The following is a 23,645-nucleotide window of genomic DNA, read 5'->3' as shown; positions in this document are numbered from 1 at the left end:
TGAAGAAGCCCGGAAGCAGAGGGTATAACAGATGGAAAAATAAATTCGAGATACAAACATGTTGAAAGTACAAAAGAAAATCCAGACTACCTTAGAAAATATATCTTTCTCCATGTGATAGCTGGGATCCTTTAGTAAGCTACAGTCCACAGAGGTTTGGAATGAAAGGTCCACCCTGCAGAATGTGCACAGCTATGTCAGAACGGCTCTTGGAGCTGTTTTAATGAATAGGCCTGTATGGGAATGTCATTCCTGGTATAAAAGTCTGTACAGGATGGGCTGGGAGCCCAGGATATGCCAATGGTGGGGTGTGGATATGAGGATAAAATCCTGGAGGTAGCGCAGCATGGGACGGTTGCTGAACAGGACCGGAAATCACCAACTGCAGCAAACTGCCAGAAATAAGATAAGATAGTGTTTACTCAAAAAAGCAACGAGCACATTTTTTTTTTTTTGGGGGGGGGGGGGGGGGGGTTAATTTCAGAAATAGCTCAAATGACAACTGACATAGAATACACCAATTATTATTCACCTCAGTACGACCCCCTATAACAGAAACATAAGTAATAACAGCAAAGGATTCACTAGACAGGCCAGCCTGTCTTTAGTACTATCATAGGTCCTACTTTTTATCTTTGGTCTCCTTCCTCTATCACTTATTACTAAGGTCCCTTTGTATCCGTCAAGCATGCTTATGTTCTGTCAATGTTGAAAACCTGCCCGACAGGGATGCGCTGTAGCATGCCTTAAATTCAATGTGCTAAATCAACACACATTAAAAAGTTTTGCATTATAAACATTTTTATTACCATTAATGCATGAAACAAACCAAAAGCTGTCTGAAAATGACTCAAAAACAAACCAAAAATATTTTCCCGTGCACATTCCTACTGCTCAAAGACCCTATCAGGGAAGGTCAGTACCGCAAGCGGTAGACGATTCAGTAATATGATGGACCAGGTTCACATCTTTGGAAAACAACCTTCCCTTTGTTTTTAAGCTCCTTATTGCATGATTAAACATTACTCAGACCTGCTAGACATGAATGTTTCTATCATAGCTCCACTTTCCCTCTTTCAGCATAAACAGTAATTCTATAAAGAGCAGCATTTTAGAAAAGATATTATATACGGTCTGTGCCAGAACCGGTGGTAGGAAGCGGGGCTGGTGGTTGGGAGGCAGGGATAGTGCTGGGCAGACTTATACGGTCTGTGCCCTGAAAAGGACAGGTACAAATCAAGGTACGGTATACACAAAAAGTAGCACATATGAGTTTATCTTGTTGGGCAGACTGGATGGACCATGCAGGTCTTTTTCTGCTGTCATCTACTATGTTACTATGTTACTCAGGAATATGGACATTCAAGTCTGTATGTGACATATGGACATTATATCAAATTGACAAACTTATTTTAAAACAAGATCTGCCAACATACAGCCTGTTCTAAAATAGATATGAAATGGGCCTCCAAGTGCTAGAGTCTAGTAAGGTCCTCTTGCAATTCTGAATAAATTTGTGTCATCAGCAAATTTAATTACCTCATTCTTGTCTCTAGATCATCTATAAATATGTTTAAAAAACAGCGGTCCCAGCACAGACCCTTGGGAAACCCCATTATCTTCCCTTCTCCATTGAGAATACTTACCATTTAACCCTACTCTCCGTTTTCTACCTTTTAACTAGTCAAGCATGAACATCCAAACTATGAACAGGGCAAAACAAGGGACACTGACATCCCGGTGGTAGTAGAGCAGCATCCATATTATAAAATGGCCATAATCAATATCCATGTGAAGGAGTAGCTTAAATAAGCACCACAGTGTGTCATAAGAACATAAAAGTTACCATACTAGGTCAGGCCGAAAGTACATCAAGGCCAGTATCCTGTTTGTAACAGTGGCCAATCCAGGTCACAAGTACCTGGCAAGATCCTAAAACAGTAAAACAGATTCTATGCTGCTTATCCTATGGACTTTTCTTTTAGAAATTATCCAAATCTATTTGAAACCCTGCTGTTCTTACCACATTCTCTGGCAAGAAATTCCAGAGTATAATTACACACTGAATGAAGAAATATTTTCTCCAGTTTGTTTTAAATTCACTACTTAGTAGCTTTATGTCCCCTAGTCCTAGTATTTTTGGAGAGTAAACAAGTGATTCAGGTCTATCTATTCCACTCCACTTATTTTACAGACCTCTATCTTATCTCCCCTCAGCCAAGCTAAAGAGGCCACTTTAGCCTTTCCTCTTAGGGAAGCCATCCAATCCCCTTTACATTTTTATCACCCTTCTCTACTTCTGCTATATCTTTTTTGAGATGTGGCTACCAGAATTGCACACTGTATTCAAGGTGCAGTCACACCATGGAGAGATACGAAGACATTATAACATTCTTATTTTTGTTTTCCATTCCTATCCTAATAGTTCCTAACATTCTATTTGCTTTCTTAGCCGCCGCTGCATACTGAGCAGGGGGGGTTCAATCTATCATCATTGATGACACCTAGATCCTTTTCCTGATTCATGACTCCTAATATGCAACCTTGTATCATGTAGCTATAGTTTGGATTCCTCTTTCCCACATGCATCACTTTGTACTTGCTCATATTGAATGTCATCTGCCATTTGGATGCCCAGTCCCCCAGTTCAGTAAGGTCCTCTTGCAATTCTGAATAAATTTGTGTCATCAGCAAATTTAATTACCTCATTCTTGTCTCTAGATCATCTATAAATATGTTAAAAAGCAGCGGTCCCAGCACAGACCCCTGGGAAACCCCATTATCTTCCCTTCTCCATTGAGAATACTGACCATTTAACCCTACTCTCCGTTTTCTACATTTTAACTAGTTTTTTTTTTTTTTTAATCTATAATAGGATATTACCTACTATCCCATGACTTTCTAATTTCCTCAGGAGTCTTTCATGAGGTACTTTGTCCAATGCCTTTTGAAAAACCAGACACACAATCAACTGGATCACCTTTAGCCACATGTTTATTCACCCCTTTCAAAGAAATGTAGTAGATTGGTGAGGCAAGATTTCCCTTGACTAAATCCATGTTGACTTTCAGGCTCATTTTCAAAAGAGAAGGACGCCCATCTTTCGACACAAATCGGAAGATGGATGTCCTTTTCCCAGGGTCGTCCAAATCGGTATAATCGAAAGACGATTTTGGACGTGTCCAACTGCTTTCCGTCACAGGGACGGCCAAAATTCAAGGGGGCCTATCAGAGGTGTAGCGAAGGCGGGACTTGGCCATGCCTAACACATGGACATCCTCGACCCATAATGAAAAAAAAAAAAAAAGGGCGTCCTTGACAAGCACTTGTACGACTTTACCTGGTTCTGTTTTTCTTAGGTGCCTGAAATGACCAGATGACCTCCCCTTACTCCCCCAGTGGTCACTAACCCCCTCCCACCCTCAAAAAAATATCTTAAAAATTATTTTTTGCCAGCCTCAGATATCATACTCAGGTCCATCACAGCAGTATGTAGGTCCCTGGAGAAGTTTTAGTGGGTACAGTGCACTTCAGGCAGGTGTACCCAGTCCCATCCCCCTCCCTACCTGTTACGTTTGTGGAGGAAACAGCGAGCCCTCCAAAACCCACCAGAAATCCATTGTACCCACATCTAGGTGCCCCCCTTCACCTATAAGGGCTATGGTAGTGGTGTACAGTTGTGGGTAGTGGGTTTTAGGGGGGCTATGGGGGGCTCAGCAGACAAGGTAAGGGAGCTATGTACCTGAGAGCAATTTCTGAAGTCCACTGCAGTGCCCCCTAGGGTGCCCGGTTAGTGTCCTGGCATGCCAGGGGGACCAGTGCACTACAAATGCTGGCTCTTCCCAAGACCAAAGGGCTTGCATTTGGTCGTTTCTGAGATGGGTGTCCTCGGTTTTCATTATCGCCAAAAATCAGAAACGACCAAGTCTAAGGACGACCAAAATTTCAAGATTTGGGCATCCCTGACCGTATTATCGAAACGAAAGATGGACGTCCATCTTGTTTCGATAATACGGGTTTCCCCGCCCCTCCATCAGGACGTTTTGCGAGGACGTCCTCAGCAAAACTTGGGCATCCCTTTCGATTATGCCCCTCCACATCTCATTAATCCATGCTTTTGTATATGATCTGTAATTTTGTCCTTTATAAGTCTCTACCATTTTGCCTGGCACTGACATCAGGCTCACCAGTTTACTTCCTGGATCACCTCTGCAACCCTTTTTGAAAATTAGTATTACATTGGCCACTCTCCAATCTTAACGGTACCTTGCTTGATTTTAAATTACATATTGCCAACAATAGCTCTACACGTTCATTTTTCAATTCTATCAGTTCTCTGGCATGTGACGAAATGCTGGGCATTAAGTACAAATTCTATCACAGGACCTGGCACCCAGATGCTGATATAAAATACTAGTGCAAGTTGGCATTTGCATGCCAACATTTAGACATGCCCACTTATACCATGTCTATGGCAGGGTAAATATGTGCACCTAAATACTGCATTTTGGTACATAAAGGACATTATTCGATGATGTCTGCATAATTGTGAGAGACATCCATGCCCCACCCATATAAATGCCCTGTTGCATTTGTGCGCTATGGGAATCAGTGCTAAGATTACAGAATATACCGCTTAGTGCCCAACAATCACTTATGTACAAATCGTAAGATTCTCATACGTAAGTGCTAGTATTCTATAGTCTAAACCAGGGGCATAGCTAGGTGGGGCCATAGCAGCATGGGCCCCCACAGATTTAGAACTGGCCCCCTCTACTTTCGACCCCTTCCTCCCGCCGCCGACCCTCCCCTGCCGCCGCCAGGTGCCTTTGCTGGCGGAGTCTCCAACACCCGCCAACCGAAGTCCTCTTCAGCGCCGGTCTCCAGCGTGTTCGCTGATCTGTTTTTGTGAGTCCTGACGTCCTGCACTTAGGAAAGTGCAGGACGTCAGGAGCCCAAGACTCACAGAAACAGATCAGCGAACGCGCCGGAGACCGGTGCTGAAGAGGACTTCGGTTGGCGGGGGTTGGAGACTCCGCCAGCAAAGGCACCTGGCAGCAGCGGGGGGGGGGGGGGGGGGGGGCGCTAAAATTTGCCCCCTCACCTCGGGCTCTGGACCCCCCTCCCACCGAGGTCTGGCTACGCTCTGGTCTGAACACACGAATAGTGTGTACATTTAAGTCTCTCCAGGAAAAGCTTATGGCACAGGTCATACACTATTTTGGTGCACCTCCTTTCAGCTGTATCCACCCGATCAATATTCTTTTGTAGATGCAGTGGCCAGAACTGGACACTCTACTCAAGGTGTGGGTTCTCACCAGATATTTGTAGAGAGGTAATATTACTTCTTCTTAGTGAACTTCTTTCCATATACCCAAAAACACTCTTAAGCCTTTCCAACTGATCTGCAACACTGAGTGGCTACCTGAGGACAGCAGAGCGGAAAGTGCTGAGAGTTAGGCTACTTTGAGGGGACAGGAATCAGCTTAAAATGTTCCCTTTTGCTATATTTTATAAAATATGAAAAATGTTTTTGAAAGGGGAAAAAAAGGAGTAGGGTTCTGTTGCTTAAATTTAAAAAACTAGTGTTAAGAAGTTATATATTGCAAGTTTGTTAAGTTCTGACTTACCTGGGCTTACTAACTTTGGTTTGGTTGCAACAAACAAGAAAAAATGTTTTTAACTATTCAACCACAAGCAATATCTGGTTAACCTAACCTCCTATAGCCTGGGTCAGAGACACTAAAAGAGATCACTTATTAAAGAATATGCCACTACCTGTTTCAAATAAATCATCCATATAAGGTGAATGAAGAATAAAAACACTTATGAAATAAAAAGATTTAAAAAAAGTAAATACCAATACATAATAAATGATAAACAAGAGGGGAAAGCATGCAGTGCATGGCTCATAGAATTCTTTACAACCACTCTGCATGTGTGTGCTCACAAGCAGAGAATATCATGGGGGCGGGGACTCGTGGTAACAGAAAAAAAATTAGCACATTTACCATAGGAGCAAAACTTTTTACCACCCCGCAGGAACAGTAAAAATCCTTGAGCCTGCAGAAAAAAAAATCCACGATCATCGCTCCCACGGATCCGGCCTCTGTGTCTCCCCCCCCCCCCCCCCCCCCCGTATCTCTACCTCATGGAGCCGCCAACAGCAATCCCTACAGGCCTGCTCCAGGGCCTTCCCTCTGCCAGATGCCACCTTCTGATGCAACTTCTTGTTTCACGATCCCCTTGGGGCCCCCCACCAAGAGGATGAGGTTTAGGATTAGGGTCAGGGTTAGGATTAAGTCCCAAGAAGGGACCTTTTGCAGGGCCTGCTTTACCACGTGGTTAAATTCTGGAGTCAAAAAAAACCCAGGGCCGCTAGACACCCCCGGTGGGCAGGAATGAAAAAGTCCATCACCTAACCAGGAAGATGGAAGTAGAGAAAACTGAATTCTACCAGTGACATCACCAGCATAAGCAGAAGTGCTCCCTGGAACAATCCAATTCAGCAGGTGGTAGCACAGTCAGCATGATCCTACCTGCTGAATTGGACTGTTCCAGGGAGCACTTCTGCTTATGCTGATGATGTCACTGGCAGAATTCAGTTTTCTCTACCTCCACCTGCTGGTAGGAAGAGATAAAACCTATTTTTGCAAAACGGTGGAGTTGACGCTAAGAAAAATGTATTAATATTTGCCATTTCATGCATGTCACAGATTGGTGGTTTTGGGATGGTGAAGTGGTGGTATTTACTTAGGGATTAGCCAGCTGAATTAAGTATTTAAAAAAATAAATAAAAAACAAAACTTGGGAGTGTGCGGTGAGAGACATATGCTCACACTCATTCAGTACTCCAGCTGCACGCCTAGTCAAGCCTGCCACAATATGATAGGTCTTGCACATATATCTCATTCCATCCACGAAGCATACCTAACACAACACTACGTACTAATGATGCCTGCACATACATGTACCTACATCACACTAAAGATATGCATTTTTGGTTTGTGTACTAAATAATGTACACTAAAATGAAAGAACACGCATTTAGTGTTACTGCATGCTAAAATTAAATAAAACTGAACAGAACATAAAATGAGTCAAGAAAAAAAAAAATTCTCCTCCTCGTACCATAATATATGGGATTCTTACTTGTTATGTGGAAGTCTAGAGCACACTGTTCTCAAATTCTCTGAAATGAAAATAGAGAGGGAAAAAAGTTGGATTTAAAAAAAAAAACAGCAAAAAGTATTATCAGCTCATATATACTGTTGATACATTTCACTCAAAAGAAATGTAATGCCAATTAAAAAGATGACAAATTCTGGCAACAGAAGCTCTCTCTTAACAGAGCAGGTACAGGCCAGGAAGCAGCAATGCAAGCCTCTCCATCTCCTCATGCCATTTCACTCAGCTTTTGTATCCACGTGCCAGTCCCGATCCTTTACTGCAAGCTTCTCGTGAAACTTTAGCACTGAAGGTCTATGCAACTTCTTTTTCACAACTGGTCCTTTTCCATAAACTTACAGATACCCTGTCCAATAAAGGAAAGGTTAGAGAGTTTATCCCCCTAGGTAGCAGCTGACAGAGACCTAACATCCTCACAGCTGACATCTGTATAGTCACAAGGACATATGGTGTGCATCCTCAGTCTGGCAGTTCCCTTGATGCTACTACAATTACTGAGGTATCTGTTTAAATAGAAAGCTGGCACTGCACCAAAGCTGGGTCAGCAGAGAGAAGAGTGTAACCAGACATCTGTCATATGGAGCATGATAGAGACAAGGAGAGGAAAGACAAGAAGCAAAAAGAAACAGAAGAGGGGACGGGGAGACAAACCAGAAGAATTGTGGAAAAAGAAAGGCTGCACAGGGAAGATCAGAAAGAAAGCTGGAAAGGGACTCAGGATGATTCTAGAGCAGTGGTTCCCAAACCTGGTCCTGGAGGCACCCCAGCCAGTCAGATTTTCAGAATACCCACAATTAATATTCATGTGATAGATTTGCATGCAGTGGCGGCAGTGCATGCAAATCTCTCTCATTAATATTCATTATGGGTATCCTGAAAATCTGACCGGTTGGGGGGCCTCCAGGACCAGGTTTGGGAACCACTGCTCTAGAGGGAAATACAGAGGAGGAAGGCAGCAGGATCTTGTAGAAACACAAAAGGAAGCACAACAGAAAACAGAGAAAGGCCAAGAAAAGAACAGAGCAAGGAGGGAGATTGAGGCGGGAGATTGAGGCTGAGAAGTAGTAAAGGGGTAGGTAGGTGCTGCTTCTGTTGCCAGCAGGGTGAGAGAGGGCTATGAGAGCAGCTGCTTGTATCGGGGGAGGGGGGGGAGATACAGGTGGCTTTGTTGTACTAGGGATGAGTTGGTACATCACTCACCCTCTCTAGTGCATCAACTAGCAGTGTCAACCCTATGCCTTTGTTTTCACAGGGAAACAACCCTATGCCTTTGTTTTCATAGGATAGAATACAACTGACCCTGGGATATTTCAAGACAAACTGGGTCTCATCCCTCTTTACCATGTGCAATAAGTATCTGAATAAAAAACTCTGCCAAACGTTACAGAGGCAATTTCCAGAATGACTGTGGGCCTACAAGTCCAGAGAGACATTAGCTCTGCAAGCCCATGGTCAAAAGGGAAACTCATGAAATAAGAGGGAGGAAGGTCTCTGCAATAGTGAAGACAGCAGAAAAGTAGCAATGACAACCAAGGGAAGGATCGAAGACAAATGAGGAGTTCAAATCAATTTGGTTCAAGGTTTATTAGAGAATCATCAAAAATATCCAGCATGCAAATGGCCAGCATACGGCAGTCCCTAATGCAGGCAACAAGCCAAAACTCGGCCGTGTCAGGTCAGTTTGCATTCTGGATATTTTTGATGATTGTTTAATAAGCCTTGAACCAAATTGATTTGAACTCCTTGGCTGTCATATTACAGGGAGCAGGATTCCATGTCGGCACAAACATTTACACCTGCTCTGAAGCAGATGCAGATAAACCAGCAAAAGGTATAAGCAGAGATTTTAAAAGCAAAGCCCTACATGTCCTATATCTCTGGAGAGTGCCTACTGCTGAATGGGAGCAGACAATCTTCAAAGGGGGTTATCCACAGGTAAACTGCCCCATTTACCGCAAAATCCCTTTGATAATTACTTTCTCTATGTTTAAAAACTAAATAGACTATACAAAGTCATACGGTAGAACTTCTTGCCCCAAAGTTCTATTAAATGGGTGCTTACATAATCATTGTACAAGTGTTAACATATTTTTAGAATGATGGTACATAACATGCATAAATGACAAAACTCTGCCTAAGCACTATTCTGTAAATATATGTATATCTTACACAGGGTGTATTCGATTGATGGGCCTACACACAGGTGGAGTCTATAAGGAGAATGAGCGGAACTCATAGTATTCTATACCAGACAGTGAGAGGCAAGCGATTACTCCAGCTCTATGGTCAGCCAGCAGCAGGGTGCAGACTATGCACAAACAAACCCTGCCTTTTATTTCTCAGTATAGTAAGGAGTCCTGTCAATGTAACATCTTAATCGCACAGAGCGTAACTCACTAGCAGAGTCCTTGCAGAGATCAGACTGCATAGCACAAGCAATTAAAAATGTAATATAGATATCTCTCCTCCCACTTCAAATAGTCATTTTGCCACTGGAATAAGACACAAGGAAGCTGATGTAATAAGGTGTGGGAGGCTTTACACACACATTTGTGAACTACCATATATGCCCTTTTGCGCAAGAACTGTGGGCAAAGACACGCGCCGACTTCAGCAAACAGCTCATTTAAAACTGAAGGCAATGAAGATATGAACTATTAAACCCCGATGCAAAGAAGTGCGCAAAAGACCTCAAGGCTGAGCAGAGGGTTTTCTAACCACAGGCCTTTAATGCCAAGTCTGAAGAGAAATAAAGTTATTCTTCTGCATCAGTGAGGATTTTATGCCAATTACTTCTCTTTACTGCCAGCATGAATACAATTTTTTTTTCTGCTTAGGGGCAGGAGGTAAGTAGCTGAGAGGAAGGACCGCAAATATGAACAGTAAAGCACTGGACTGCAAACATTCAAATGATAAGTCAGAAATAGAACAACATTCTCACAGATAAATACAAACAAGGTTTTTTCTGATACAGCTACACTGACAATTGTTGGACATTCCTCAGAGAACACAGTTTTATTCCTCCTTCACTTTTATGAACATAATTGATCGTTTAGAATTGAAGTATATGTGAGCATATGCTCCATTTGAATGTTGACGCCCAACGCAGGCATCCTTGCCGAAACACAGCCGTGTCAAAGTCTCATTCTTTCTGCCGTCTTATCTTGGACCCTGCGATATTTTTTAATCTGAACGGACTCCACTCTTGTTTGACATTCAAATGATGCCATAAAATAATATGTATGCACAGAATAATTACGCTTGGTAGAACAACCACACTAGGTGGAGGAAAAACAAGGAGTAGGGTGAAGAGCTGGCACTCCAAAAACCACAAGGGAAACATATCAGTCCAATTAAATGGTGTTTATTGAAGGTACATTAAAAAGATTCAACTCAGCAGCTGTGTTTCAGCACTCTGGGCGCCTGCCTCAGGAGTCTATAAATTACATATAAATAAACCTAGCTATTTATGTCTTTTTTTTAAACATAATATGGTCTATTTCCGCTTTTAGCAGTTTATGTATTATGTTTGTTCTTTTTATGCTCCAGTGTATAAACCTTTTGATCTCAATTTTTACTTGTTTGCGTGTTATTAGTGCTTTTTTATGTAATTTATATCCTAAATATATAAAAAAGGCAAGTTCAAACTGTATGTCAAAATACTAACTAACCAATCAAACAAATTGTTTGAACCTATAACCACTGTATAGTGAATTAGTTGAGGATTTGCTGTCGGGCGACAGACTATAAGAAACGGAAGCCCTAACCCAATGGATTGTTTAGTTCCAGGGTGAGCCATGAAAGAAGTTATGAAGCCGACCAGGAAGATAGCTGTTGGATTATTATTCCTTTATGAATTGCTTTGAAGACAACTACAGTTGGACCTTTGTGATAGTTGTGAAGACAGCAATTTGAACAGCCTTCTTAAACAGTCTTTTGAACGGCTTTGTGCACATCTGCTGATAAGTCTTGTTTTTTCCTTTTTGCTATAAATGTGGGGAAGCAGTCCTGTCTGTGGATGGGGGATTTTAGAGAATTTTTGTAGAGGCAGTAGGCGATTTGGCAGGTTTTTTCTCATTTTCTATTTTTTGAGATTGTAAGATTTTCCCATTTTTGGTTAGTGTAGAGTGAATATACAACTGCTCCTTAGTTTGACTGAAAAGAGGTTTTGTGTTTTTTTTTTTTTTTTTTTTTGAATCACATGATTTTCTCCCGTTCATGGAGTTTTTGCAGTTGATTCTTTTTTCTTTTTCAGGATTGATAAGGACCAATGATATTACCCTTCTTCCCTTATAGTAGTGGATTTTTTAGTACATTTGGTAGTTATCCCTACTGGGAGTTTTGAGGTTCCTTTTGTTAAAAATTAATTATACTAAACTCTGTACGGAGATTAGCGGAACAGTGTGTTTAATTCACTATACGGTGGTTATAGTTTCAAACAATTTTTTGACTGGTTCGTATTTATATATAATTTATAGACTCCTGAGGTAGGCACCCAGAGCGCTGAAACACAGCTGTTGTGTCGAGTCTTTTTGATGTACCTTCAATAAACACCATTTAATTGGACTGATACGTTTCCCTTGTGGTTTTTGGAAGAGCCAACTCTTCATCCTACTCCTTGGTTTGCTGCGCACCAGAATAATTATGCTAACATTATGTGCAGAGTAATAACACATTCTGGCAGAAGTCAAATGCCATCCTAATTTTTTGTAAACAGAATAAAGGCAGCTGCTAGCACACATTTGTGTGCACGTTTCTGGCGTGGTCTCCCATATTTGCACACTACCTGGTTGCAGCATTGGGGTGCAAACTTGTTTTACACGTGTGATTGGAAGCATGACTTAACACATGGTTTGCGACATTGGGCTCAAGAGATTTGTTTGCTCTGCTGCTACTAATGAGAAGTCAGTGTTAGGGGCACAGCTGCTGTCTGTCAAAAGTGACCATCTTTACTCACCTCTACTGCAAAGCAAAGCACCTGAAGCCATGGCCACCTGCAGCGCCTGGGCCAACCTGTCCAAAGACAGCTCCATCTCTTGTGCTACGTTCAAGGGATTCAGTTCTTCAGACAGTCTATTGATCTCCTCAACCAAAGAAACCACATGATCAAAGAGCACCAGCCCCAAGCGTCCAAACAGGTTCTTCTCTGTCAGATGCACCTGCAGCAGTATCAGCACCTGTAGCACACTCAGGTGTAATTTGGAGTACAGAGTGTGGCAGTCGTTGTCCACGCCCAGAGCGTTTTCCTTACCCATCTTAGTGCCCGTGGCTCCGTTGGCGAGGGAGCTCTTCTTTCTCCTTTTGTAGGCCAAGGGAGCTTTTACACACCAGCGGATCAATCCTGTAATTGAAGTCAGTTCGAGGAAGCCAATGGGGAGATTGGCGGTGATGGGTGTATTTAAAAAGATGATAAGAATTAGCCTAGGGTCCTCAAAGATCCAGGAGACTACAGTTTCAAGGAGGTCATTTGGAGGGATGAGGTCATCTGCAAACAAGAAAGAGATCACTGTATTTTAGTAAAGAAATCAAACCTTGTATCATATCAGGGGTAGTTTTACAATGGAGGAGTTTTACAGTGGAGGAGTGGCCTAGTGGTTAGGGTGGTGGACATTGGTCCCGGGGAACTGAGGAACTGAGTTCAATTCCCACTTCAGGCACAGGCAGCTCCTTGTGACTCTGGGCAAGTCACTTAACCCTCCATTGCCCCATGTAAGCCGCATTGAGCCTGCCATGAGTGGGAAAGCGCGGGGTACAAATGTAACAAAAAATTTAAAAAAAATAAAAATGTCATTTCTGTGGATAAAGTGTGTTTTACACATAAACATAGCTTTTATACAACAGTCCTGATATATGCATAACTGTACAGACACACTGTCAGATGCACCTGCAGCAGTGTCTGTACAAACGAACCTTATTCTACCACAACATTACTGTATTTGTTCATACCGGAATTAGCGAACGCCTTTATGGTACTGTGTAAGCCACACTGAGCCTGCAAATAGGTGGGAAAATGTGGGATATAAATGCAGTGGCGTTCCGAGGGGCGCTGACACCCGGGGCGGATCGCCAATGTGCCCTGCCCCCCCAGGTGCAGTGCCCCCCCCCTGCAGCGCGACCCCCCCACCCCGGCGAAGGAACACCCCCTCCCCGGGTGCATGCCGCTGGGGGGGGGGGGGGGGGGGTGCCGCGCGCCGGTCAACATTGTTGGTTTCCTTGCTCCCTCTGCCCCGGAACAGGTTACTTCCTGTTCCGGGGCAGAGGGAGCATGGAAACCAACAATGCTGACCGGCGCGCGCGGTACTCCCCCCCGCGGGGTGCACCCAGGGCGGACCGCACCCCCTCCCCCTTGGTACGCAACTGTATAAATGTAACAAATAAAATAAATAAATAACCGTGTGCATATAGCCTCTACATATAAGTACATATACTGGGAAAGACCAAAGGTCCATCAAGCCCAGCATCCTGTTTCCAACAGTGGCCAAGCCAGATCACAAATACCTGGCAAGATCTCAAAAAAGTACAGAACATTTTATACTGCTTATCCCAGAAATAGTGGATTTTCCCCAAGTTCATTTAATAACAGTCTATGGACTTTTCCTTTAGGAAGCCGTCCAAACCTTTTTTAAACTCTGCTAAGCTAACCGCCTATACCACATTCTCTGGCAACGAATTCCAGAGTTTAATTACACGTTGAGTGAAGAAAAAGTTTCTCAGATTAATTTTAAATTTACTACATTGTAGCTTCATCACATGCCCCCTAGTCCTAGTATTTTTGGAAAGCGTGAACAGACGCTTCACCACATGCCCCCTAGTCCTAGTATTTTTGGAAAGCGTGAACAGACGCTTCACATCTACCCGTTCAACTCCACTCATTATTTTATAGACCTCTATCATATCTCCCCTCAGCCGCCTTTTCTCCAAGCTGAAGAGCCCCAGTCCGCTTTAGCCTTTCCTCAAAGGGAAGTTGTCCCATCCCCTTTATCATTTTCGTCGCCCTTCTCTGCACCTTTTCTAATTCCACTATATCTTTTTTGAGTTACTGCGACCAGAATTGAACACAATATTCGAGGTGCGGTCGCACCACGGAGCACCAGCATAAGATTATCTGAATGGTATGGTGGCATTTCCAGGTATGGGAAGAGGTCAGTATTTCAATATCAATATATTTCTTAGATCCCACTTATACCTTGGATAGTTCAATACGGGATACAATCAAACAACTAGGTAGAGATGTTTAAATACTTCTGTGGCATTAATATACAGGAGGTGAGTTATTTTACGCTTTTGAGACCACTTCTTTGTGTAATTCTTCTTACATTGGTCCAACAAAATCTAAACAAGATCCAGTTTTCACCTGACCAATATAGCTGACAGAACTGATGACAGTTAACTAGTACACCAGCTCAAAAGTGCTGGGAGCAATCTATTATTATTATTATCAACATTTGTATAGCGCTACCAGACTCACGAAGCGCTGAACACCTGACACAGAGAGACAGTACCTGCTCGATAGAGCTTACAATCTAAAAAAATCTAGAGTTCTTACTGATTAAATTTATCCCAGGAAGGATTTCACATAGGTGGATTCTCAACTCCACAGATCCTTCCCCTCACACCACACACTCTCATTTACATTTTCAGAGCAGAGACTGTTGAACACTTGTAAGGAGGGGCGCAAGCGCTCAGCTACACTCCCGAGAGATCATATGGTGCTGTGACAGATGCAAGATGTACAAGCCCTCAAATACACTCTCAGAAAAGAGAGATCATAGAACACAGTAGATTACAAACTCTCAGCTACACACCTCTGAGGCGGGTTCATAAAACACAGAGTGGTGTAAAGCTGTAAGCTACACATGCTTCCTCGGGTATACCGCATGGAGATCATAGAACTAGAAGGGATACAGACTCGTCTTAGCAACATTCACCTGAGGAGAGATCATAAAGTGCTGTGACAGCTGTAATGAATTGACAGCAGAAGCGGGAGCTGGTGCTGAATATCTGCTTTAACATATGGATGGATCCAGGAAGCAGGCTACAGTAATCTTCCACGAGGGTTCTCGCCAAGCGCACACAATACACAGCAGGCGTCCTCTGCAGAGAGATCAGAACAGTTAAGTGTTAATCTAATGCACAGTGTATTACGTGTTTGTCTAGCAATGTATTTATTCTGTCACTTATAAAACTCACCTTTCTATAATTATGCTGAAAGTGAGGAACACAGAAATAATATAAAGCACAAATTGTAAGTAAATAGTCTAAGTCACAAATCTGATATACTGAAAAAAAAACAAACAAACAAACACATTCCACACCAGGCACTGCTTCAAAGATAGTGATGCACTGCTTTGCCAAGATGGCACCATGACTGGCTGTGCGTGAAACTGCTCTCTGAGTTTTTACATACCTGAGCTGCTGGAAGCACTACAAGTAAGAGGAAGGGAAAAAAGCCATTTTTCTTTGTTGCAAGGGTTCTGAAGAGGGGGCCATAGAACATCTGATCCCCTGCACAGCTAGTGCCACAAATGGGGAGGGGATTGAAGCGTCCCTGAGCCCTGGAAACCCTCTCACCACAGCCACATCCAGAAGATGAATCAGTAGATTACGAGAGAGTCACTGAGGCAGAGGCAGCTGAAAGCCAAGAAATTGATCAGCAGGGAGCTCTGGTGTGGAGAGGACAGAGAGACAGGTGGAAGCTATAAGGATTGCAACTGCAAGACAAGTTGGTACTCAGTTTTTGTAGCAGCTTTGGTCCCTGCTTCCCAAGGTGGTGTCTAAGCCTAGTGGCTAATGCTCCAAGATTCCTGGGCCTAAACGAATGGTGCTGGAGGATATTTGGGAAAGTATTAAAAGGACTGAAGTTAATCTGTGATAATAGTCAATACTTGAATTTACCAAATATTCCACAGCTAAGCTGGGAGATCAGGAGAACAGGTTGGATATGGTTGAGAAGCAGTTGGAAATTGTTTCCCTGTAGGCTGGTAATATTGATGAAGCTGGCACTACTTTTATTAAAGATAGTCTATGGTTACAGCTTAAATTGAGAACATTAGAAAATATGGATCGTACTAGGAATGTAAGACTTCTGAACTTCCCAGTGTAGATATTTGGCACCAGGTGAGCCACGATGGATGTATTTGAGACTGGTAAGCTTGAAGATATTGTTGTCTTATGTGCCAGGAGGGAGACGGAAGAAGGGACCATGGATTCTATACTTTTGGTAGATAGCCTGGACCTTTCTGCCTTTCTGGAAACAGACATAATAGAGCTCCTACAACCACACTGATAATTGTTTTGGGGATCAAAAATCAAACGTTTATCTAATTCTAAGTAATACTAAGATGTGTCCCTCTGTGATCAGAGAGTTATGTTGCTCTCTGATGTGGCTAAAGACAAGCAAACTTTAAAGAAGACATTTTCACTGTCAGCTGCTAGATCCACCTTTTTCTCCCAGTTTCCTGTGTAAGGGGCCCTTTTACTAAGGTGTCTATGTGCATACAACGCACGTCGAATTGGAACTACCGCCCAGCTACTGCATGCCCTGGGTGGTAATTCCATTTTTGACACGCATCCAAAACACGCAATAGAAATTTTCTACCGCATGGCGCTTACCCAGCAGTAATCAGCAGTGTAAGTGAACTGATGATTACAGCCCAGTTAACACGTGAGACCTTACTGCTGTTAATAGGTGGTGGTAAGGTCTCAGGCTGAAAATGGACGCACACTGGTTTTAATTTTGCCGCATGTCCATTTTTGGCCACAAATAAAAAAAAAGGCCTTTAGGCAGGCGCACTGAAAAATGGACCTATGCATATTTAAAACATGCGCCTACACCAGCACAGGCCATTTCTCGGCGTGCCTTAGTAAAAGGGCCACTAAGTGTGAAATCCAGTATCAAGGGAACAAAATATCTTTCTTCATCCAATACAATGTCTTTCTAGAACAGGGGTGGGCAACCTCGGTCCTTGACGGCTACAACCTAATTGGGGTTTCATGATTTCCAAGATGAACATGTATGAGATCTATTTTCATACAATGAAGGCAGTGCACGCAAAGAGATCTCATGTATATTCATATTTCAAGTCCTTTTATTATTTTTTGTCATCTTTTGTTTATTAACATTTATAAAATCAGTCAGTGGAACTGCTTGAATATTAGTGACATCAAGATTCATTTATAGGCCACAATTTAAAGACTATTAGACTAAAAGATTTTATAGGACTCTCTATGTGCGATGATGGGATGGTCGGTGGCTCTCTGTTGAGGGTTCCTGATTCTGAGCACACATCACAATTTATGACAAAGGTTTGTTTGTTTTTCTTGTTACATTTGTACCCCGCGCTTTCCCACTCATAGCAGGTTCAATGCGGCTTACATATTATATACAGGTACTTATTTGTACCTGGGGCAATTTGTCTTTTTGTTTGTTTTTTTAATTTTTAATGCATTTACAAAATTAATTCAAGTACACATCTTGAAAAAGATGACTAATTGTCATGATAAATTCTAATTCAATTAAATCTGTCAAACTATTCAACCACATGACTCATCTATAGTCCACAATTAAGGAGGCAATTCACAATTTTAAGGAAATAGTAAAGAAAAACTTTACCAATAAGGATTAGAAGGTTGAAAAAGAGATTCCAGGGTTACTAATGCTAATTACGGAGTAGAAGTAATTACAATTCTTGGTTGTGATACAGGTGATTCAGCTATCTTAGATTCTAAAAAGAAACTTAATTGTTTAGGATCAAAAAATACATACGTAAATTTGAGTTTAGCTTTAGTACACATTTACAGGGAAAGTTTAACCAAAATAAAGCACCCAGCTGTAAAATGTTTGGACGCAATTTACTTTTTAACATTTTTATTGGTGACTCAGCGACAATACAGTACAGTAGCCGTCAAAGCTATAATAAATGGTACAACCAGTAATAAACAACTTGCAATACTACATGAACAGCAGTCATCACATTTTTCTTTAACTCCTATATTGTCTAATATCTTATCCCCCTTTTATATAACCAAACCCTTTGTTCTCCTGTATGACCCACCCCCTTCTCCCCCCCAGCTCCCCCTCCCCCCACCCCTTAAACCCCCAACTCCATGCGGCTCTCATCTCTTCAGTAGTGAAATTGGAATCCCCGTTCCGCTAACCAAGTCCCTTAGCTAACTTTGTTGTGTCTACGTTCAAGCGATTCAAAATGGAGCTACGGGCCCTGGGAGCCAAAGTATTAATGTATGGCTCCCAGATTAGGTAAAATCTACGCTGTGATTTAGGCTTGTAGTAAGAAGCTCTCAGCTCCATTAATAGAAGTGCATGCCATCTGTTACGCCATTGCCAATACGACAGTGCTTCCGGTTGTACCCAGTTGACTAGGATGCACTTCTTCCCCACTACACATGCTTTGTAAATTAATAGATTATGACTGATAGTACCAGCCCCCCTCAGCAGATCAACCCCCAAAAGGGCTGTCTCCGGTGTTAATGTCACGGTTCGACACAAAATACCCCCCAAATATGCTTCTATTTGTGACCAATAATCATAGATTACCGCATAGGCCCACATTGCATGATAGTAAGTATGAGGGGAGTCTCCACATTTGCCACAAGTAGCTGAATCCGCTCTGCCCATTTTAAACAATCTCGACAATGAGGTATACACCCTATAAATACTTCTACCTTGGCATTCCCGCAATTCAGCACTGCCAATCTAATCTGTTATTTATCTCAATCTACCTAGCAGTGAGCCTGTAGTGATCTGTTTCTGTATGTCTGCCGTCCATCTCTCTACCAGTTTCCCCAGATTTTTTATTCACCAACTTTGTAGCAACCTTTTGTGCAACACCGAGATGGAGGCCGGATCTGTAGTTGGCATTTCATAGAGTTTGCTAACTTTGGAGGGCACATCAACTTCCAATATCTGTGTAGGCAAAGTGGCAATGTAGTGAGAAACTTGTTTGAAAGCATATATATCTGCCCACTCAATAGAGGTCAGATTCAAGGACTCCAGTGGCTTAAGGCGCCCTGTCTGGTCTACAAAATCATCTACCATAGTAAGTCCTTTATCACCCCAGCTTCGAATACGCTTGTTCTCTATTCCTGGTTGAAAGGTTCCATTGCCCCTAATGGGCAAGAGCCTGCTAATGTGTGCATCAAAGGACCAGAGCTTTGCTAGTTTCCCCCCAAATCGTCCGCAATGGTCTCACTAGATTACTCCTATGAATATGTACGGGCAGATCCAAGGCTGCTGCCTGTAATACATAGTTTAAATGCAGGGGACTCATCCAGTCTTCTTCCATCTGCAGTGGGGTATAACGAGATGACCCCTGCAGCCAGTCTCCCAGATGTCGTAGTAAATAGGCTCTGTTATACCTCCAGAGGTTCAGTATACCTATCCCCCCTCTGTTCCACCCCTCCAGCATTCCAATCATACTAATCTGTGGCCTTTTCTTATTCCACATAAATTTTGATAAGCAGTTTATTCCAGTCACCTTTGGTGAGGCTTAGCGGCAAAGTCTGAAAACAATAAAGCCACTTAGGGAATATGATCATGTTAAACAGTGATATTCTACCCAACAGCGACACTGGTAGCTCTGCCCATCTTTCCAGCCATAACTTAGTGCTAGAGATCAGCTTGTCAATATTCAGTTTATACAGCCTCCTCGGATCTCCTGGCAGTTGTATACCTAGGTACCTAAATGTATCTCTCGTTACTTTTAATAGGCAATTGATCTGAGACCACTCTACATCTGGAATATGCAGGGTCTGAACTTCAGATTTATCTAGATTAAATGTTTGGACGCAATTTAAAAAACTCTTGTCGTTTCCTTTGGCTTGCCTTAGAGACGGCTGGAAACATTCTAACTTTACAATTCAAAAAAGTTTGTTCTCTGTGAAGAAAAAATTGCTTCAAAATCCAGTCTCTATCGGGCTGTAATATAAAGGTCACTATCAATGTTGCTGTTGTCAAACCCACTCTATCATTTTCAAGTGTTTGAGTTAAATTCATGTCCAAAGTCTCTGTTGGCACTTCCATTCCTACTTCTTGCACTAAATCTTTTTTTGTAAAAGGTAGCAAATAGTAGATTTTTGATATAGGAGGATATGCCTGTTCTGGAATCTTCAGAATTTCAGTTAAATATTTTTTAAAAAGTTATAAGAGGAGCGATTGAAACCTGCTTAGGAAAATGTATTAATCTCAATGTATTTGAACGTTGTTGATTTTCCAGGATTTCAATCTTATTCTGAAGATATATATTTTCTTTTATCAAATTAACTTGAATTTGCTGGCAATTTTGTATTACTTTAGAAGTGTTTCCAATCTCTTTATCCAATGTGGTAATCTTTTCTTCTATCACAGGTATTTCCTCCTATAGAGTTTTAGATTGTTGACTTAAGGAAATAAACTTTTGTGAGAAGGAAGTTTCCAGGCCCACTAAAGCCTCTCAAATGGCTTCTAAAGTTATTGTATTGGGTTTTTTAGGCAGAAAGGACTTACTTAATAAGCCAAGCTCAGATATAGAGTCTTTCAACAGCTGTCTGGCTGTTGTCACGTTGTAACACTCGAAATGGCATCCGCGCCCGGAGACCCCGTTGCTTATTGGAGACTAGGGGTTTCCTGGTCCCTTCTCGGTGTGTCCGCCAGCATAGGGGGAGGATTCCGTAGTTTGGGGCTAAATGATAGCTCTGCTTCTGGCTGGGAGCGTAGCAGACCTCTCCCCACACTTTCCAGCAGCGAAGACAATCCCGACGCTGCCCACAGAACAAAGAAGCAGTCCAATGCCCCCACCATGGGCGAGACTGGCACTGCGGAGCTAGCGCGTTATCTGCCTCTCCTCTTAGGCATATGGATTAAGTAAAAGACTTTAATTCACCAAAATGGTAGAGGTAAGTTAGGAGCGACTTCTCTCCGCTCTCTTCAAGCCGTCATCTCCCCCCCCCCCCCCGTTTTTTTTTTTAAGTGTTACATATATTGAGATTGGGGTTTAAAAGTTTCCCCCCCCCCCCTTTCTTTTCTTTTTAATGCATATTCATTGGGGAAATCCTGAAAACCCAACTGGGTTGTGGCCGAGGACTGAGGATGCCCACCTTTGATCTAGAATAATCAAAGTTAGTGATGTGAGCACCAGTGGGAATTTATTTTTAAGAGTATTATTTTGCCATGAGCATTACAGGTTCGGACTCCCTTCTCGCATATAAACTTACCTGCAGCCAAGTAGCAGCACACTCCAACACAGGGACTCTACAGACGGCCACAGCCATGGAGACAAGCTTCCCTAACAGAGTTATCCTGCTGTCATCAGCTTTGTTGCCTTGTGGGCTGAATATGGTGGAGAACATAACCTGACGCACAGAGTCCTTGCTTTGCTCCTGGAAGTAGTTACACATGATCTCAAGAAGCTGAAGTTCCTGCAGAGAGTTCAACCTCTGCCAAAAAACATAAGTCAGCAATATTAGTACAGACATTATGATTATCTAAAAAACTAGCCCTTTTCCTGATGAACTCTTGGAGCTTTTGTTCTATAATTTTGGATCTGTTAGGACAAGATATAAGAATCACAAAGTAAGACAAAAAATATATATAAACACATGAAAAAACATACAAGTCAGTTTACATACATATGTGCATGCACACATCTTTTAGACAAGGTTTTGATTTCCAGCAACCTTTGAGAGAGGAAACGTAGTCCGGAAAAAAATACCAAACAAAACAATGCTTTATGCACTAAAGTTTGATTTTTGCCTGAACTTCAACATTTAACTCTTTAGGATAAACGTTCCTTATGCCCCAACCAAGACAATTCATTTGACAAACTAAAGGGAAGGCATGAAGCAAATCTGGATGACATCTGTGATGAGATAAACGTTACATTACCAGTTCACTTTACAATGTCCAGCAGGTAGTCACTAGGAAAGGCTTACCAACCCTGCCCAAACTTACTTTGGGTTGGCAGTTACGCTCTTTGGGAACTTGTAATATAAACTCCTCCAGCAGGTCAGTGCAACCCTTATCCCCAACCGAAAGTGAAGCATTCTGGAGCTGACTGCTCAAATAGATATCCAGATGATAAAGCACTTCCTTAGCAGCGCTAAGTGCATCCCGCCGCAGCAGCGAATGGCGAATATCACTCATTCTTCTCCTATGATAAAACAAAAACAATACAGCATAAAATTTCACATCACTAGTTGCCCTACATCCTTATTACAAAGATCTGTTCCCATAGTATTAATCTATCATTATAAAAATCCCAAAAGGTATAACATACTCCTGAGCATCAAAATCAGTACCTTCTACATATATTCCTTCCTTCTTAAACATGGATGCAACATGGTGCTCTGAAGTTCCTAAATACTGTTAGTCACCAAAAAAGTCATGCCATTTATGATTTATCTCCTACCTACTGTATAGATGAATTTGTTTTCTCAAAACATGCTATGCTCTTTGGGAGCAATTCATTACTTGGGGCCTCCATTTAGGCACCACAAGGCCATGCAGTGAGTGACTATTCCAAAACCAAACCTAACTACTTAGGTTCTGTTATAGAATACTAGCATAACCTGGTATCATCACACCTAACATTAGGCACCAGTGTGGACACCTAAATGCAGCAGGGATATCAGTAACTTATAAAATTCTGTAAGTAACACATGTAAGTGAGAGTCCTGCCTATGTTCCATCCCATCTATACCTCCTTTGCAAACCCCTACTCTAGGTTATGCAGGTATTCACAGAATAGCACTTAGGCGCCCAACTGCTATTTTTGAAGTGCACACCTGTGTATTAAGCACTAGTATTTTAAACATTTACACAGGTAAATGTGACTACCTCGATTACTGCTGTTAATAAGCCTGTGGCATGCCTCTTCTTCCAACCGGACTTTCAGAGGATCTGTGTCAAACTCAGAGAAATCAAGTCACGTGCATTTGACTGCCCTAACACGCTCAACACCTCTCTTCAAACGCGACCAGGGACAGGACTGGACTCCTCTCCTGCGTTCTGTCATCCATCCATCTCTCTCTCTCTCTTCCACTCTCCCCTGTGCAGCACGTCTCCCTCTTACCTCTCTGTCCACGGTAAACTCCTATCCCTTAGTGACACTGTCAAGTTCCCTCTCCCTCTCCAGTCCTACCTTCAAACTCGCGCCTGAAGCCGCCCGCAGCTGACCCCACACTTTTCTTCTTCCGGCGTCACGCTCCCGCCTCCTCTGACACGTCCCTCCCTCCCTGTCGGAAACAGGAAGAAGGGCGGGACGCCGGAAAAGGGAAAAGGTGCATCGAGGGGGCGAGACGTAGGAACAGCAGGACCAAGGAGGTTTAATAGAAAGGAGTGGAAATGAGCCTATCTAATCCACTGTAAGCAAGGAAGCCAATTTGGTTAATCTCTGTTTCCACTCCCCCCGCGCAGTCGTCATTGCCGTACACTCAAAAGAAAGAAGGAAAATCTATGAGCTCTG

The 23,645-nt window shown here is 42.5% G+C and overlaps 1 protein-coding gene across 3 annotated transcripts; it reads right to left on the bottom strand.

Moving 5' to 3' along the window:
- LOC115476185 (uncharacterized protein C7orf26-like) lies at positions 1–23,378 on the bottom strand. 3 transcript variants are annotated; one of them, XM_030212414.1, is made up of 7 exons: positions 23,322–23,378; positions 22,133–22,331; positions 21,397–21,618; positions 15,117–15,282; positions 12,146–12,673; positions 7,153–7,192; positions 1–392 (listed from the first exon to the last, which is right to left on the bottom strand). In XM_030212414.1, exons 2-7 carry the CDS (start codon positions 22,322–22,324, stop codon positions 221–223), a joined length of 1,320 nt encoding a protein of 439 aa, XP_030068274.1. In that variant the 5' UTR covers positions 22,325–22,331; positions 23,322–23,378; the 3' UTR covers positions 1–220. The 3 variants fall into 3 exon arrangements, with proteins under 3 accessions (XP_030068274.1, XP_030068275.1, XP_030068276.1); XM_030212415.1 differs by having other exon boundaries at positions 23,253–23,329; XM_030212416.1 differs by lacking the exon at positions 23,322–23,378 and adding an exon at positions 23,018–23,168.
- Positions 23,379–23,645: the final 267 nt, after the last annotated feature.

This window comes from Microcaecilia unicolor, chromosome 8 (genome assembly GCF_901765095.1).
Source record: "Microcaecilia unicolor chromosome 8, aMicUni1.1, whole genome shotgun sequence".
In the NCBI taxonomy this organism is placed as follows: Eukaryota; Metazoa; Chordata; class Amphibia; order Gymnophiona; family Siphonopidae; genus Microcaecilia; species Microcaecilia unicolor.
The sequence above is the reverse complement of the archived record's forward strand: the minus strand, read 5'-3'. Positions and strand labels throughout refer to the sequence as shown.